The 14,659-nt window shown below is 41.9% G+C and overlaps 1 protein-coding gene across 8 annotated transcripts in view; it reads left to right on the top strand.

The window, feature by feature from the left end:
* The window catches only part of LOC146501131 (partitioning defective 3 homolog B-like), a 269,394-nt gene that overhangs the window by 60,740 nt on the left and 193,995 nt on the right, over positions 1-14,659 (top strand). For 6 of the 8 annotated variants that reach the window (XM_085136428.1, XM_085136430.1, XM_085136429.1 and 3 more), the window contains one exon: positions 5,281-5,375. In XM_085136428.1, coding sequence (XP_084992554.1) covers positions 5,281-5,375 — 95 coding nt within the window. Of the gene's footprint in view, positions 1-5,280; positions 5,376-11,347; positions 11,921-14,659 lie in introns of those variants that run through there. The other 2 variants (XM_085136435.1, XM_085136434.1) reach the window with 2 other exon arrangements.

Genomic DNA, 14,659 nt, shown 5'->3' with positions numbered 1-14,659 from the left:
CTGAGCTTTGGGTTCTGAGTTAAGTCACTTGTCTCTCTCTTACACGTTTCCTCGTGTTCTGGTTTTACTTTCCTGGACTTTTCTTTTCTTTTCTTTTCTTTTCTTTTCTTTTCTTTTCTTTTCTTTTCTTTTTTTGTCTCACTTGGTAATTGACACATTTCATTCTGTGAAACGAGGGACTCAGGAATATTGAGGCTGATGAGCCCACACTGCTTAAAATCAGGAATCAAACTGCTAAAATTCCTCAACTAGGATACATAATCAGCATTAGAACGGATCAGGAAAGGTTTCCCATAAGAGTCAAAAACCTGTGATTGTAGTGTTTTCTGTAAGTGGCACACTTACCTTGATTCCAAGGTGTTTCCTGCATATCAAAAATTTGACACGTACTAAAGAGGTTTTAGCTTCCAAGCAAAAGGTAAATCACTGGGACTTTAGTGAGGATATCTTTAAATCCAATAGTCAAAAATAACATGAAAATACCCACACCATTATAAACTCTAAACTCTGTGTGGACCAAAGATGCTCGAGTGTGTGCTCACCTCCCCGAGGCTCATTATAAACCAGGAAAAAACCAGGATTGAATAACTCCTATTATTGACCTAATTCTACATACATGATATAATCACTGTCTGCTGTTGGTACAGTGAATATAATTTCACCCTTTATACAAAAAAATGCTAATAATGTATGTAACTGTCCTGGAAGTCTTTTAAACCAGTAACATCCATCCGTCCATCCATCCAGCCGTCATCCATCCATCCATCCATCATCCATTTGTCCATCCATCGATCCGTCTGTTCATCCATTCGTCCGTCTGTCCATCATCTGTCCGTCCATCCATCCATCCGTCTGTCCATCCATCTAGTTGTCTGTCCATCCATCCAGTCGTCTGTCCATCCATCCAGTTGTCTGTCCATCCATCCAGTCGTCTGTCCATCCATCCAGTCGTCTGTCCATCCATCCATTCGTCCGTCCATCCAGCCATCCATCTGTCCATCATCCATCCATCCATCCATCCATTCAGCCGTCATCCATCCATCCTTCCATCCATCCATCCGTCCATCATCCATCCAGCCATCCATCCGTCCATCTGTCCATCCATTCGTCTGTCCATTCATCCGTCCGTCCATCCATTTGTCCGTCCATCAATCCATCCATTCGTCCGTCCATCCATCCATCTGTCCATTCGTCTGTCCATTCATCCGTCCGTCCGTCCATCCATTTGTCCGTCCATCCATCAATCCATCCATCCATCCATCCAGTCGTCCGTCCATCCATCCAGTCATCCGTCCATCCATCCATCCATCCATCCAGTCGTCTGTCAATCCATTCGTCCGTCCGTCCATCAATCCATCCATCCAGTCGTCCGTCCATCCATCCGTCCGTCCATCCATTTGTCCGTCCGTCCATCCGTCCATCAATCCATCCATCCATCCGTCCGTCCATCCATTTGTCCGTCCGTCCATCAATCCATCCATCCATCCAGTCATCCGTCCATCCATCCATCCATCCGTCCATTCGTCTGTCAGTCCATTCGTCTGTCAATCCATTCGTCCGTCCGTCAATCCATTCGTCCGTCCGTCCATCCATCCGTTCGTCCGTCCATCCATCCATCCATCAATTCATCCATCCATCCAGTCGTCCGTCCAGCCATCCATCCGTCCATCATCCATCTGTCCATCATCCATCCATTCAGCCGTCATCCATCCATCTATCATCCATTTGTCCATCCATCGATCCGTCCGTTCATCCATTCGTCCGTCTGTCCATCCATCTGTCCGTCCATCAATCCATCCATCTATCCATTCGTCCGTCCATCCATCCATTCGTCCGTCCGTCCGTCCATCCATCCGTCCATCCATTCGTCTGTCCGTCCATCCATTTGTCCATCCATCCATCCGTCCATCAATCAGTCCATCGAGACAGCTCGAGACAGTGCCAATAGTTCAGTGATATTTTGTAAAATTAAAATGTGGAGACTCTGCAATAATTTAACAGAAGTGCTTATTTTTCACTTGAAATTTTTTTGTGGTCATTTTTATTAAGATTTTATTTTTTATCGACAGGGAATATAATAAAACCTGTCTTCCAATTAATTGTGTTTGTGTGTGTGTGTGTGTGTGTGTGGTAGAAGTATCGTTTTTTGTACTCCGTATCGGCAAGTACTCAGATCCAAGTATCGGTATCGTATCGGTTTGAAAAAATTGGTATTGTTGCATCCCTAGTCCACATATGTGGACGCCAGGTCCTAGGAGGGTAAGCACGTTGATTATATTTAGATGAGAAACATTCAGTGTAAGCTCCACTCTCATAATCATGCTGTTATCATTACACACCACAGTTTGTCAGGAAGTGGACATTAGTGACGATGACTAGAAAATCTAGAATTCCCTTTAAATTAGAATATCTTTTGGAATATGCCACATATCTTATTTTAACCAATTTTATTGTTTTATTTTTCAGTATTTACAGTATAGTTGCATTTTTCATATTTTATATATATTTATATATTTTCTTTTCTTTCTGTTTCTCTGCCCTCATTTTCACCACTTCTGTCCTCCATCCATTATCCCTCTTTCATTGCTTCCTTTGAGGAGATGAATTCATTGAAGCTTTGATGTAATCCTTATCCCCCAGCCCGACTTAAGAGCACCAAGGGTCCATTTTGTGATGATCAATAAATGACCCTACAAATAGCATTTGGCATGTTTTCTGAGTAGTGCGACCATATAGAGTTCCCTCCACCCTCACCACCACCTTACTATAGTATTCCCTATTGAACTGTAGACACTATCATGACAGTGTTCTTAATGTATGTATGGATTGATGGTCCCCATGAGTGGGAGGGGTAGAGTTAAGGTCTGGGAGTATACCACACATGTCATAGTAATGCCACTGCTAATAAGTCTCAGTAATTGGCTTTAGTTTTGCAGTTCTTCCTTCCAATTTCACGTTTTCTCCGTTCTGCACAAAGCAAAGGACGCTGTGTTTCATTTATCCGTTTCTGTTAAGTGATTATTTTATGTGAAGGGGTGATGAGATGCAAAGACGAAAACACTATCATATATCAGCTTCTTGCACAAATGTGCAGATCAACCATCTATGCATGAACATCAGTGTATACATTAACGTGTCACACATTAGAGCTCTGTGATGTTCTGGTTGCAGATACATCACACATTCAGTGTCGCCACGTCCTTCCTCACTGGGGGAGCGTGGCAATCAATCCCTACAAACTTTGCTTTATGTTAACAAGAATTAATTTGTAATTAGATTTACAAGTGTGCCTGTCCTGGAGAGGGTGAGAAAATTGTGTTTTATACATTTCCCACTCCATCATAGCACATAACCACTGGTCTTCTTTGCTCCCATTGGTTGTTGCATCAAAGTTGAGGGTCGTTAAACCCAATGCCAGCTCTTATATTTACTTGGATGGTATTCACGAATTTGCTAAATATGGCTCGTGTTCCACAGAGTACATCCCACTTAAGTAAATATGCACTCACCTGTTCGATGTCTTGTTAATGCAATTACCTTATAAGCCTCGGTGCAAACCAAGCTTTCGAATGGGAGAAGAAATGGGATTTAAATGATGCACTGCTGATCTGCTGGGTCTTTCTGCACAGCCATCTTTAGTGTCTTCACGGTTTGAGCTGATAGGAAGAGAACAGTAGCTCAATTAACCACTTTTTAGAACCAAGGTATGCAGAAGAGCATTTCTAAAAGCACAACATCTTAAACCAGGGGTGGGCAACTCCAGGCCTCGAGGGCCGGTGTCCCTGCAGGGTTTAGATGTGTCCTTGAACCAACACAGCTGATTTAAATGGCTAAATTAGCTCCTCAACATGTCCTGAAGTTCTCCAGAGGCCTGGTAACCAACTAATCATGTGATTCAGGTGTGTTGACCCAAGGTGAGATCTAAAACCTGCAGGACACCGGCCCTCGAGGCCTGGAATTGCCCACCCCTGTCTTAAACCTTTAAGCAGATGGGCTACTGCACCAGAAGACCACACCGGGCGCCACACCTGCCAGCTAAGAGCGGGAACTGAGGCTGCTATTCGCACGGCCTCACCAAAACTAGATTCTAGAAGTTCTGGGTCTAATGAGACTCCATTTCTTAATATTTTGATGGTAGGGTCAGAATTTGGTGTAAATGACATCAAGCTGTTCAGGGTGGTGGTGTAACGGTGTGGGTCTGCGGCACTCTTTAGGACCCATAATGCTAATTAAGCGTCATTTAAATTCCACACATGTCCATCTCTTTATGATCACAGTGGACCTTACTGTCATGGCTGCTTCCAGAAGGATAACACACCATGCCACAAAGCTCAAATCATCTCTAGCTGGGCTCTATCATGAGTTCACTGTACTCTAATGGTCTCCAGTCACCAGATCTCAATCCAATAGAGCACCTTAGGGATGCGGCGTAACGGCTGTTTCCCGCCACAGCTGCGTGATGCTGTCATATCAATATGGACCAAAATCTCTGAGGGTTTTCCAGCACCTTGTTGAATCCATACCATGAAGGAAGGATCCACCTGCTCCTAGCTGGTGAACTTTTAAAGTTGTCCAGTGAGTGTCAATTTATGGCTATTTAAACAAACCTATTTGTAAATCTACAAAGTTGGACTTTACACACTAAACAATCCCAATCTAAAACCACAGACTTGTAAAATGTGTCTTATATTACAGTGTAGCTGCTGTAGCTGTACATTTAAAATTAACACATTAAATCTCAGGAAAACGTCCCAGCTGTGACCAGAACGTAACATCTATGTGTGTTTCCGTGTGCGTTTCTATTTTTCTGTGATAAACCTCTCGCCTGTCTGGCTCTGGAGCCAGGCACTGTCTGTTATTTTGGACTGACAGACAGAGAAGCTACCAGAGGAGCAGAGTTAAAGTGGCTTCAGACCAACTGTTGTGTGGTTAGATTCATGCTATGTGCTTTTTCCTGAACACAGCTTATGCAAAGATAGAAATGAGGGAAAAGTTGTTGATTTACGGGCTGCTGAACATCTTCAAACATTTTGAGTAATTAATTAGTGTGCACACTCAAGCTGCATAAACGAACACACATTTCTGCACTCGTGTATGTATAACCATGACTTTGGGCGGCAGATCTTCTCACTTTCAAACTCGTCTTGATTTTGCATCATGTTGCAGATAACACGTACATGTCTCTGTTAGTGTACGCTAATCAACTTACAATTAATGTTTAAGTGTCTGCGCATTAAGTCTGTGGCTGACTGGATGCTGTCCTCTGTATGCTTATTACAGACACACCCCTGCTGGTGCGAAGCAGCAGTGATTCTGCCCTCAGCCCCCAACCAGCAGAGTCTGAGCCCTCCTTCAAGGAAGACAACACTTTGATGGTAAGATCCTAAGGCCACTGGAGAAAAAAAGAGAGAACAGCACACAGAAACACACTTAAAGACCTTAAACTAAAATATAAAAATACTGTAATACTTATTTTTCAAGGGTTTTTCTGGTATGTATTAAAACAATACTTACATGTTCATATATATATGCACAGGAGTAGATCTTGGCTGGTCTACCTGTGACTCAGCAGAATGGCCCTGAGGCACACCTGTGGTGTACGAGGCTAAATGATCAGTGCTTGGTCGGTGCAATAATGCTCTCCAAAGTTTTCCTGAAGCTTCAGCAGTTCAAGTTAAGTGTGGTTAGTCCAGATGTTCCTCTATTATGGAAATACACATAATGGCTGAGTATACATTTACTGTTGTTAGCGGGATATTTACAGTCTTCTTCTTCCTAATTCCTCAACAGCTCTTAAAGAACTGTGATATATTGTGTTAAATAGGCACCGGCTAACTCCTGTATGACACCACGTACCACGGCATATTTATTAAAGTCGAACTGATTGGTATCATTAGGTTCTTCCAAAGTTATAGTATCTTTTTAAAATGTGTTTGAATAGCTTTTGTAAGTTATTGATTTACTCTAATGTCTCATCATGGGCACTGTGAGCTTCCTTCTAATGCTGTTGTAAAAGGGAGATACGATGAGCTATTTATGCCCTTGTGGCTTTTGTTGTAGCAGCAGTCCAGGGACAAATGCTACATTTGCCCCACTGCTCATAAAGCTCATAAAGAGTATAGCATTCAAAGTTTATATAAGCATGCAAACGTCTAATGTTGATGCTGCCGGGTTCATCGGATAAGGAAAATTCATAGTTTCTTTTCTAGTTGGAAGCATAAATGAAAGTAGTGGGAATACTTCACAGTTGGCCTGGTCTGCTGTTATTATTATGAATGTCTGGCCTTTTAATGTATGTAGGAAAGCATTATATACACTGTGCATATACATAATGATGTGAATGTAAATGCAACATTATTGCATGCATAATCCTGTCATTTAAAGTGTTTTGTTTGATGTGCGCTGCTCATGTTTGTCATGTTTAACACACGGTTAAGTGTGTGTGTGTGTGTGTGTGAGAGGCACATGTGATTAAGGTTTGAATGGAGCGTTAAGTGTCGTCATGTCTTTTCTCTGCAGACACACTTTGTCACTTCAGGCTCCGTTAACACAGATGGATGAATACAGTTTTTCTTCCCTCTCTTTTCATTTTTTCTCTCTCTCTCTCTTCAAAGGTCATAGGGCAAACTCTTTTTTTTTTTTTTTTTTTTTATCCTTTCCTCTCATGTTCCTGGTCCTTTCCACCTTCAACACACTATTTTTTTTTTTTTTACATTTTTAACATTTTGACCCAGTTTGTGTCAGAATGACTAATTTGGACTCACAGTTAATCCAAAGTAACAAAGTAAACACAAAAGGAGCTGCTGTAGGAATACTAACCGTTTGTTGTCTGTCATGTTTGGGTTCTTCTCTGAAGCTGTTTGCACTTCTTTTTAGTCTCGTGTTCTTCTTAAAAACAGTCAGTCTGTCCAGGCTGCATTTCTTCAGTTTCCTTTCTTTGTCCCATCTGAATACTCAGACCCAGAAATATAGGATGCACAAGTGCAGTGATGACCTGATACATCTGCTTACATGTAGCGCGATAAACACAACATCCATCTAATGGAGAACAGCTAATTTCACTAGCTTGAATTCAAATTGAACGTTGATCGAGCTCTGCCATCTTTAATCTATAACCTTCATTATCATGTTACACTGTTTATTCCGAGAGCATTGGGCAGATTATTACACATTACTTACTCGTTTTAAAACCTAAAGAATTACTGTACTTTGTCTGCAACTCCGCATTTACTTTCCAAGTTGTGCCTTAGCGTTGCAGCCAACAACCAATCAAACAGGCTTCGCTTTTGCAGACACGTCAGCGTCTATCAAGCACATGATCAGGACTGCAGCAGTCTGCTGGCAACCAAAGCAATCACGAGGAGGCTTTTGGTGCAGCAGCAGCAGAAACCTCTTTGCCACCATTTTAACACTGACGACTGCCAGCAGCCTTCAGCTAAACAATTCAGGAATACATATTTTTCCAGGTGAGCAGTGGTTACCAGTGGAGTCACACACCGGTCTGTGTAAACGGAGCTTTTGACTACAACCACACGTACACGGGTATTTTTGTAAACTGAGATTTTCCATTTTTGTTTAAAAAAAAAAGAACCATGTCCACACGTAAACGCAAAAAACAAAGTCAAACACTGTCAAGAACATGCCGAAGCAGCAGGTGGCGATATAATTGTAATTGTGTAGAAATGTTGGCCAATGAGAGGTCTGGAAGCCTGGGAGGGAAAGAGAACAAACTGCAGAAGATTAACAGCAAATAGTATTTTGTCTGCATCTGCCATTGTAGAAATTCATCTCATGGAAACAATAACATGGCGCACATGACTAAATCTCTGTTTTCCTCGTCCACACGCAGTTTTCAAAAATCTCCGTTGTCAGTGATCGAAAACACTGTTTGTGGACGAAAGGCCCAAACGCATAGAAAAATCAGCATTTTCAAAAATACACGTTTAGGTGTGGACGTGGCCTTAGTGATCGTTTTCACAGTGGCTGGCAGCAACCTCAGTGTGTGACTGAGGCCAATTTTGTCCTTGTAAAGTGGACACACATACTTCTTTATATGTGACAGTCTTTGTCGTTTCACATAACAAATTGCAACAAGTACCACACAACTCCACTGCTCAAATGTTGTGGGCCGCTCTGCAAAAGCACAAGTTACAGATATATTTCTTTTCTATACACATGTATCCAAATAATTAAATTAATCAAGTAAAACAAGTTATTTAATGCTCTCATTTGTTAGCCTTAATGTCATTACAAATTTTTGAAACACTGAACAGCATGTCTTTATCCTGTCTTCCTTCTCTCACCCCAACCAATCACAGCAGATGGCCCCGCCCCTCCCTGAGCCTGGTTCTGCTGGAGGTTTCTTCCTGTTAAAAGGGAGTTTTTCCTTCCCACTGTCGCCAAAGTGCTGCTCATAGGGGGTCATATGATCGTTGGGTTTCTCTGTATTATTGTAGGGTCGACCTTACAATATAAAGCACCTCGAGGCGACTGTTGTTGTGATTTGGCGCTGTGTAAATAAACTGAATTGAACTGAAGTGTTAAAATTCCTAATTACAAAAAAGTTTAATATATTTTCTAGTGCTTTATCCCATCATTGATAATTAAATAATAATTGACACGCATTAACAGAATATTATAATAAATAAAATCATTATTGTGTGCTTGTTGTGTAGACATGCAGTCCTGACATGTTGTTGTGGCTTTATTTACTCAGAAGGTCCCTCCAGTCCGCTGGTTAAAGGAAGCCCGTGCTTGATTAGACTCCTGAGTAGTGATCCTTGAGCCCTTGAGATTCCTGACTGGACAAACACCCTTTCTTAATCACACTGTTTTCCCCACAGACCTCTCTGTTTGCAGGGTTTAGTGCTTTAGGGGACTGTGGTTGGTCCTCAGAGGTGGTCAGTCTCCATGCTCGTTGTTGCTGAGGATGACCTAACATGTTTGTGACTGTGCCACATGCATTTGTCCTGCAGAGTTCAACCACACCTGGTTGCACCTGTTGTCTCATGTCTTGTTGGTAGTTGTTGAGTTTTGTTACACTGACGTCACACAGGTGAGATGAGAAATAGACCAGTAACCCACAGCTTGGCACTCATAGTAAACTCCATAATAAACATTATGCACCTTATCTCTAATAACATTGATCTTTCCTGGAGAAATAAGGTAAGGAGGTTAGGCCCACAGATTGTGTTATTCTAAACTCAATTTCCACTCTGTACAACTAAGCTGCTGTCACTCGTGCAGCTGCTGGTATGAAATATTACATGTCAGTAATGCAGCAGGCTTTGAGGTGCTTATATATTGGTTGACCACACAACAGCATATATGTCGTCTCTGTTATAGATCATATCAGCTCCTCAGGCTTCCCTTATATATTATATTACTCCTATTTAGAGCTGGGCGATATAAGATTTTTTCATATCACGATATGTTTTTTTCATTTCAGGCGATAGCGATATATATCACAATATAAGCCAAATAACTATATTTGTAAGATTTAAATGTGCCGTTGCTCACAAGTAAAATGTGAAATAATCAGCAGTAGGGATGGGTACCGGTATCCGGTGCCATGATGGCACCGGTTCTGACATAAACGGTAGTAACCAGACCGAAAAGCAGCGCACATTTCGGTGCTTTATTTCGGTGCTTTTTTTTTCCTGAGCTGTGATACACTTTCTTCTTCCTTACATTTCTATTGGCGGTTGGCAAACAACTGAAAGGTGCATTACCGCCACCAACTGGTATGGAATGATACACTTTAGATTCTAGCCAATCATTTTACGTTTCGAGGATAGTAGGCGGGTCCAGGTACGTACGTTCTTTTAGAGCAGAGCTACAGATTAAAAATGCCCAAGGCAAAGCGGTCAAAAGTCTGGCTGTACTTCACAGCAAAAGATGCAAACTCAGCAGCTGCAACAAGTGCTTTAAGCTGATACTGTCAAAGGAGGTCACACTTTAAATCCGATGAACCTAGCCCTGCCAGTGTAGCAGAAATGATGATGGCAGCAGCAGCCGTTCTTCTCTGCGTGAGTAGCTTAATGTTGTTCGTGTGTAATTTACTTTGAGTAAGCTAACCGCGTTATTAAATTAATGCATGTAACGTGAACTAGCAAACACCATCATAGCTACATGCGGCTGTCTTCTTGTTTGATGGCAGATACTCCCTTCACCCTGGACAAAAAGGCTAAAATGACCGAAGAAAAAGTGGAAAACAGTTAAACATGAGAGGTTTTTGGACAAAGTTTATGTTTTTTCCATTGTTTAAGCACTGCTTCCAGCCCAGAGTGATACCATATATGCCCCATAGCTGCAGAAAAGGCTAACATTGTTATCTTTTTACAAAAAAACAGCTGAACATGAGAGGTTTTTGGACCAATTTTGTGTTTTCCATTCTTTAAGCACCGGTTTGAGCACCGTTTAAGCACCGGCACCGTTTCAAAAGTACCGGTTTGGCACCGGTATCGGATAAAACCTAAACGATACCCATCCCTAATCAGCAGCTTGTTTTGATTTAAATATTTATTTCCCATAATAACAGGGTAGATGTACTTAAGGAACATGAGACTTTTTCAGATAAATAAAGGCAAATATTGCAAACTACACAAAAGGCAGCCGCTAAAGCGTTTAAGTTTCAAAACAGAACAAACAAAACAGACTAAATTGTCAATTCCACTTAGAAACAAAATATTAATTCTAAAAATCAATCTTAGTTTGTTTTACAGAAGAACAGACAGAATTGACTAACTTTTGTCAATATCAAATAAACTGAGAACTAAAAGGAAATTCTCAATCTCTCCTTGTTGTACAGCTGAGCTTTTCAAACAGTTTTAACAGTTACTTTAGTCTGACAAAAGCCGGATGACGAATTAGCGCTTTCAGTCAGAGATTGAGCATGCGCCGCTTTATTGTATTTCCAGACTTGCTTTCGGCACAATTTACAGTGCGCACTACTCTGTTTTTGTCAGACTTGAAATAGCCGAAATACCTTCACACTACAGAACTTCTGTGGCTCTTCCGTTCGACAATCTCTCCGGCGTTGGAACCATCATCTGTTTTCTCTTCGGTAACCTTCGGTCACGCTTTCGGTTGATTTTTCTCTAGTCGCCACACTCATTCCCTCCATTACCCGGGCGGCACGGCGGCTGGCTGCTTCCCAAACAAATACACATGTGCGGCTTGGCACTTGTGCTGTACGTAACAAGTCACGTGACGTAACGCTCCGGCTGTGATTGGTTCGGCTCAGCGCTACTTAATTTGGATTGGCTGTTCTTCTTTCTCTTCTTTAAGAGGCCAAGAGCGGTGAGGTCTATCGCAATAGTTTAACTTTTCTATCGAGAAAAAGTTATTTTGCAATACATATCATTATCGTTCTATCGCCCAGCTCTACTCCTATTACTGTGAATTAATGTTCATTGTCTTTAATAACTACATTGTGTTATGTTAAAAGAGTCATACCCTCACCAAAACCCAACCCAGCTGCATTTCTATCATACTGATCCACATATACGTACACTCATCATAGGCGTGAATGTCATGGTAATTTTATGCTTTTAATGTTGTCTTTGAGCTTTGACCACAGCTGTAAAAAGAAATCTCTCTTTCTGCACGTTTTTCCTTCACATCTTTGTGTTTTTTGAGCCGTCGGTGCCACACGGGTTTCCTCCATCTACCTGCTGTGCTGCAGTAACTACCATGTAAGTGCTGGAGTGCTAAATGGCCCTGTGCTGAGTGTTTTCTGAAGAAATTCTCTTTCTGTTTGTCTCTTCCTCGTACGTTATTTTCTCAGTCGCTGTCAGTCTTTTTTCGTCTCTTTCAGCGTCCCTCACTCTTCGATTCATTCGGTCGTACTCACACGTACGCGCACACGCTCAGTCACTGGCTCATCTGTCTCTTCTCAAGCAGCACGGTTCAGATAGAGGTAATGGCTCTGGGTAATTGTTCAAATTGTCACTTGGCCTTTTGGTGAGAGCGATGAGGGGAAGAAAGTACTCTTCTTGGAGTAATTCTGTCTTTGCTCCTTCTCTTGGTCCCCTCTCTTTATTTAATTTCGACCTGGAAAGATTTACTGGTGCAGCTCTTTCTTTCTAAATGCCAGACTCAAACGAGTACAGTACACCAAAAAAACAACAACACTCTTTTCCCTTTCTTACTGTCTGTCATGCTTACAGCACACGGAAACACACACACAGACACACACAGGCAGGGATACGTGTTGGTAAAAATGTGTTGCTCGGGCTGGGGGTGCTTATTATTGTCTAGAATACCACAGGGACACTGCAGCACTTATTTTTAATGCTACACCTGGGTGTGTGCATGTCTGCATGTCTCATTATGTCTTTTGTGCCACCTTTCATGCATGTTTGTCATCGAATTAATTTTTTCATATACACATCTATAACTGTGTTATTAACAGTGTTTGGACAGAAACTGAAAAACGTGTTTTTGAAAAGCATCATTTTAAAAATTGATGTGAAAAACATAAAAAACATGAAAAAAGGGGAACAAAATGAGGAAAAGTTGTACAAGTGGAGGAAAAACCCCAAACAAAGAAAAATAACACCTGGTGGAGTGAATCACAGCTAATGGGGTTAATGAGAAACATGAGTGGGTGTAAAAAGGGCGTTCCAGAGAGAGAAAGTCTTTCAGATGTGAAGCTGGGGAGGAGTTTACCAGACTGTGTGGATGCATAGTTTCAAAAATGTGCTAATAATAAACAATAATATGAAGATTTTATCATGAATTTCCATATTTGTAAAGGAATCATTACTTCCTAATGATATAACATAAACCTAAGCTCCATAAGCTGCCATCCAGACAGAAGAGATGTCGCTTACTCCAGTCAGCATTATGAAAATAACTGGTGAGCAGCTGAAATCGTTAAAGAATAGCAAAATATTTGGCTTTCAAATAAAGCTTACAAAGTAACCAGAGCTGAGAAATGATGCCAGTGTTGGAATAGCAGCACAAACTGCAGCTGCAGTGCCTCTAAGTGAAGGCTGCTGAAGGCCGGCTGCAAACACAAGCCCATCTCCAAAGACTCCGTGTTAACATGAGCAACTTTACAGCTTTGAAAAGGACGTTTCCAACCTGATGGAAAATAATAGTTTAGTCCTCATCCACCTGGATGCTGTGGTTAGGGGCGTGGTCCGTATGCATTGACATGTGTTCCTGACTCAGCCCGTTGAGCCGGGGTGGGCAATTCCAGGCCCCGAGGGCCGGTGTCCTGCAGGTTTTAGATCTCACCTTGGGTCAACACACCTGAATCACATGATTAGTTGGTTACCAGGCCTCTGGAGAACTTCAGGACATGTTGAGGAGCTAATTTAGCCATTTAAATCAGCTGTGTTGGTTCAAGGACACATCTAAAACCTGCAGGACACCGGCCCTCGAGGCCTGGAGTTGCCCACCCCTGCCGTTGAGGCCGACCACTGTGTGCTAGGCCTGCATTTTGTTTGAAGACCACCAGGTGGTGATAACAAAAACCCCTTCTAGTCCTGTAGAAGTCTTTGGGAAGTCTTGGCTTCTGTCTTGGACTCTGTAAACACTTTGCTGCTGAGTTCATGGGCTCATTCACTTTTTCGGGTCATATTGAATATTCTCCATATTATCCATGATGTGCTTGTTGGCTAATGCGTTGCCTATCAGCGAGAGGTCTGACAGTCAGACCTGAGCCTCCTTGTCACGTGTGGTTTTGGGAAACCGAGATGGGAATGGTAATGATGCTAACGGTAAAAACCAAATAATGATGTCACTGTAGCTAGTCTGTGGTTCAAACCAGTCGGTGTCTGTGCTTTTATCATCAGTTGGCCTGTTCAAAGAAGAAATGCTGCAGCGCAGTGGTGAACACGCACCTCTCCTAAACCTTTTCCTGAGATGTCGCGGTACATGTCCACTTATCCGGGAAAGGAAATTCCAGACAGCTGATTCAGTTTATCTAGACACAGTGTTTTCATTGGGAGAAACCTGTATTACTCATCCATGGACGTCTTTGTCTCCGCTGACTGCACGCCCACACAGTCCACATGGTGAACAGGGAGGAATGCTGGTTTGAGCGAGGAGTCAACCGACTCCGAACCGAGGAGGGGGTCTAAGAGTAAATCTATACTATCTCACAATGCTGTGATAGCAGTCACCCCCAGGTCTTGTGAATAGTAATCATAGCCATTAGTGGTTACGGCAGTTTGTGTGTCAACGCCTGTTACACGGCCGGGAAAACCTGCAGTCAGCTGAGACCGAAGAGCTCACCTGGATGATGGAAGGTTCCTCCTGCTGAAGTCGTTGCCTCCAGATGAACTGAATCAATGTTGGTTTTTTGAAGTACTGAATTAATGATTCTGTTTTGAACTGAACTTGGTTTCATTAATTGCACTAAATGATTCTGACGTGCACTAAAAACTACATTAACACCCAAGTGAAAAAACCACACTTCACTCAGCACGTGTGTGCTGTAGTGTGTGTTTCATGCTTCATTGATTCATTTACCTGCTGCAGTTTAAACATTTCAGCAGAGAAAAAAACATTAAAAATAGTTTAATTAACTTTAAAAAAACAAATTAATTAATGAGACAAAATATTAAATGTTATATCTCAGTGCTTTTGTTTCCTTTGCTGTTCAGAATTAAAACAACTCCATATTTATTCATGCACATTACCAAAG

Source organism: Neolamprologus multifasciatus, chromosome 16, assembly GCF_963576455.1.
Source record: "Neolamprologus multifasciatus chromosome 16, fNeoMul1.2, whole genome shotgun sequence".
Taxonomy (NCBI): Eukaryota; Metazoa; Chordata; class Actinopteri; order Cichliformes; family Cichlidae; genus Neolamprologus; species Neolamprologus multifasciatus.
This window is presented reverse-complemented; position numbering and strand designations above follow the sequence as displayed.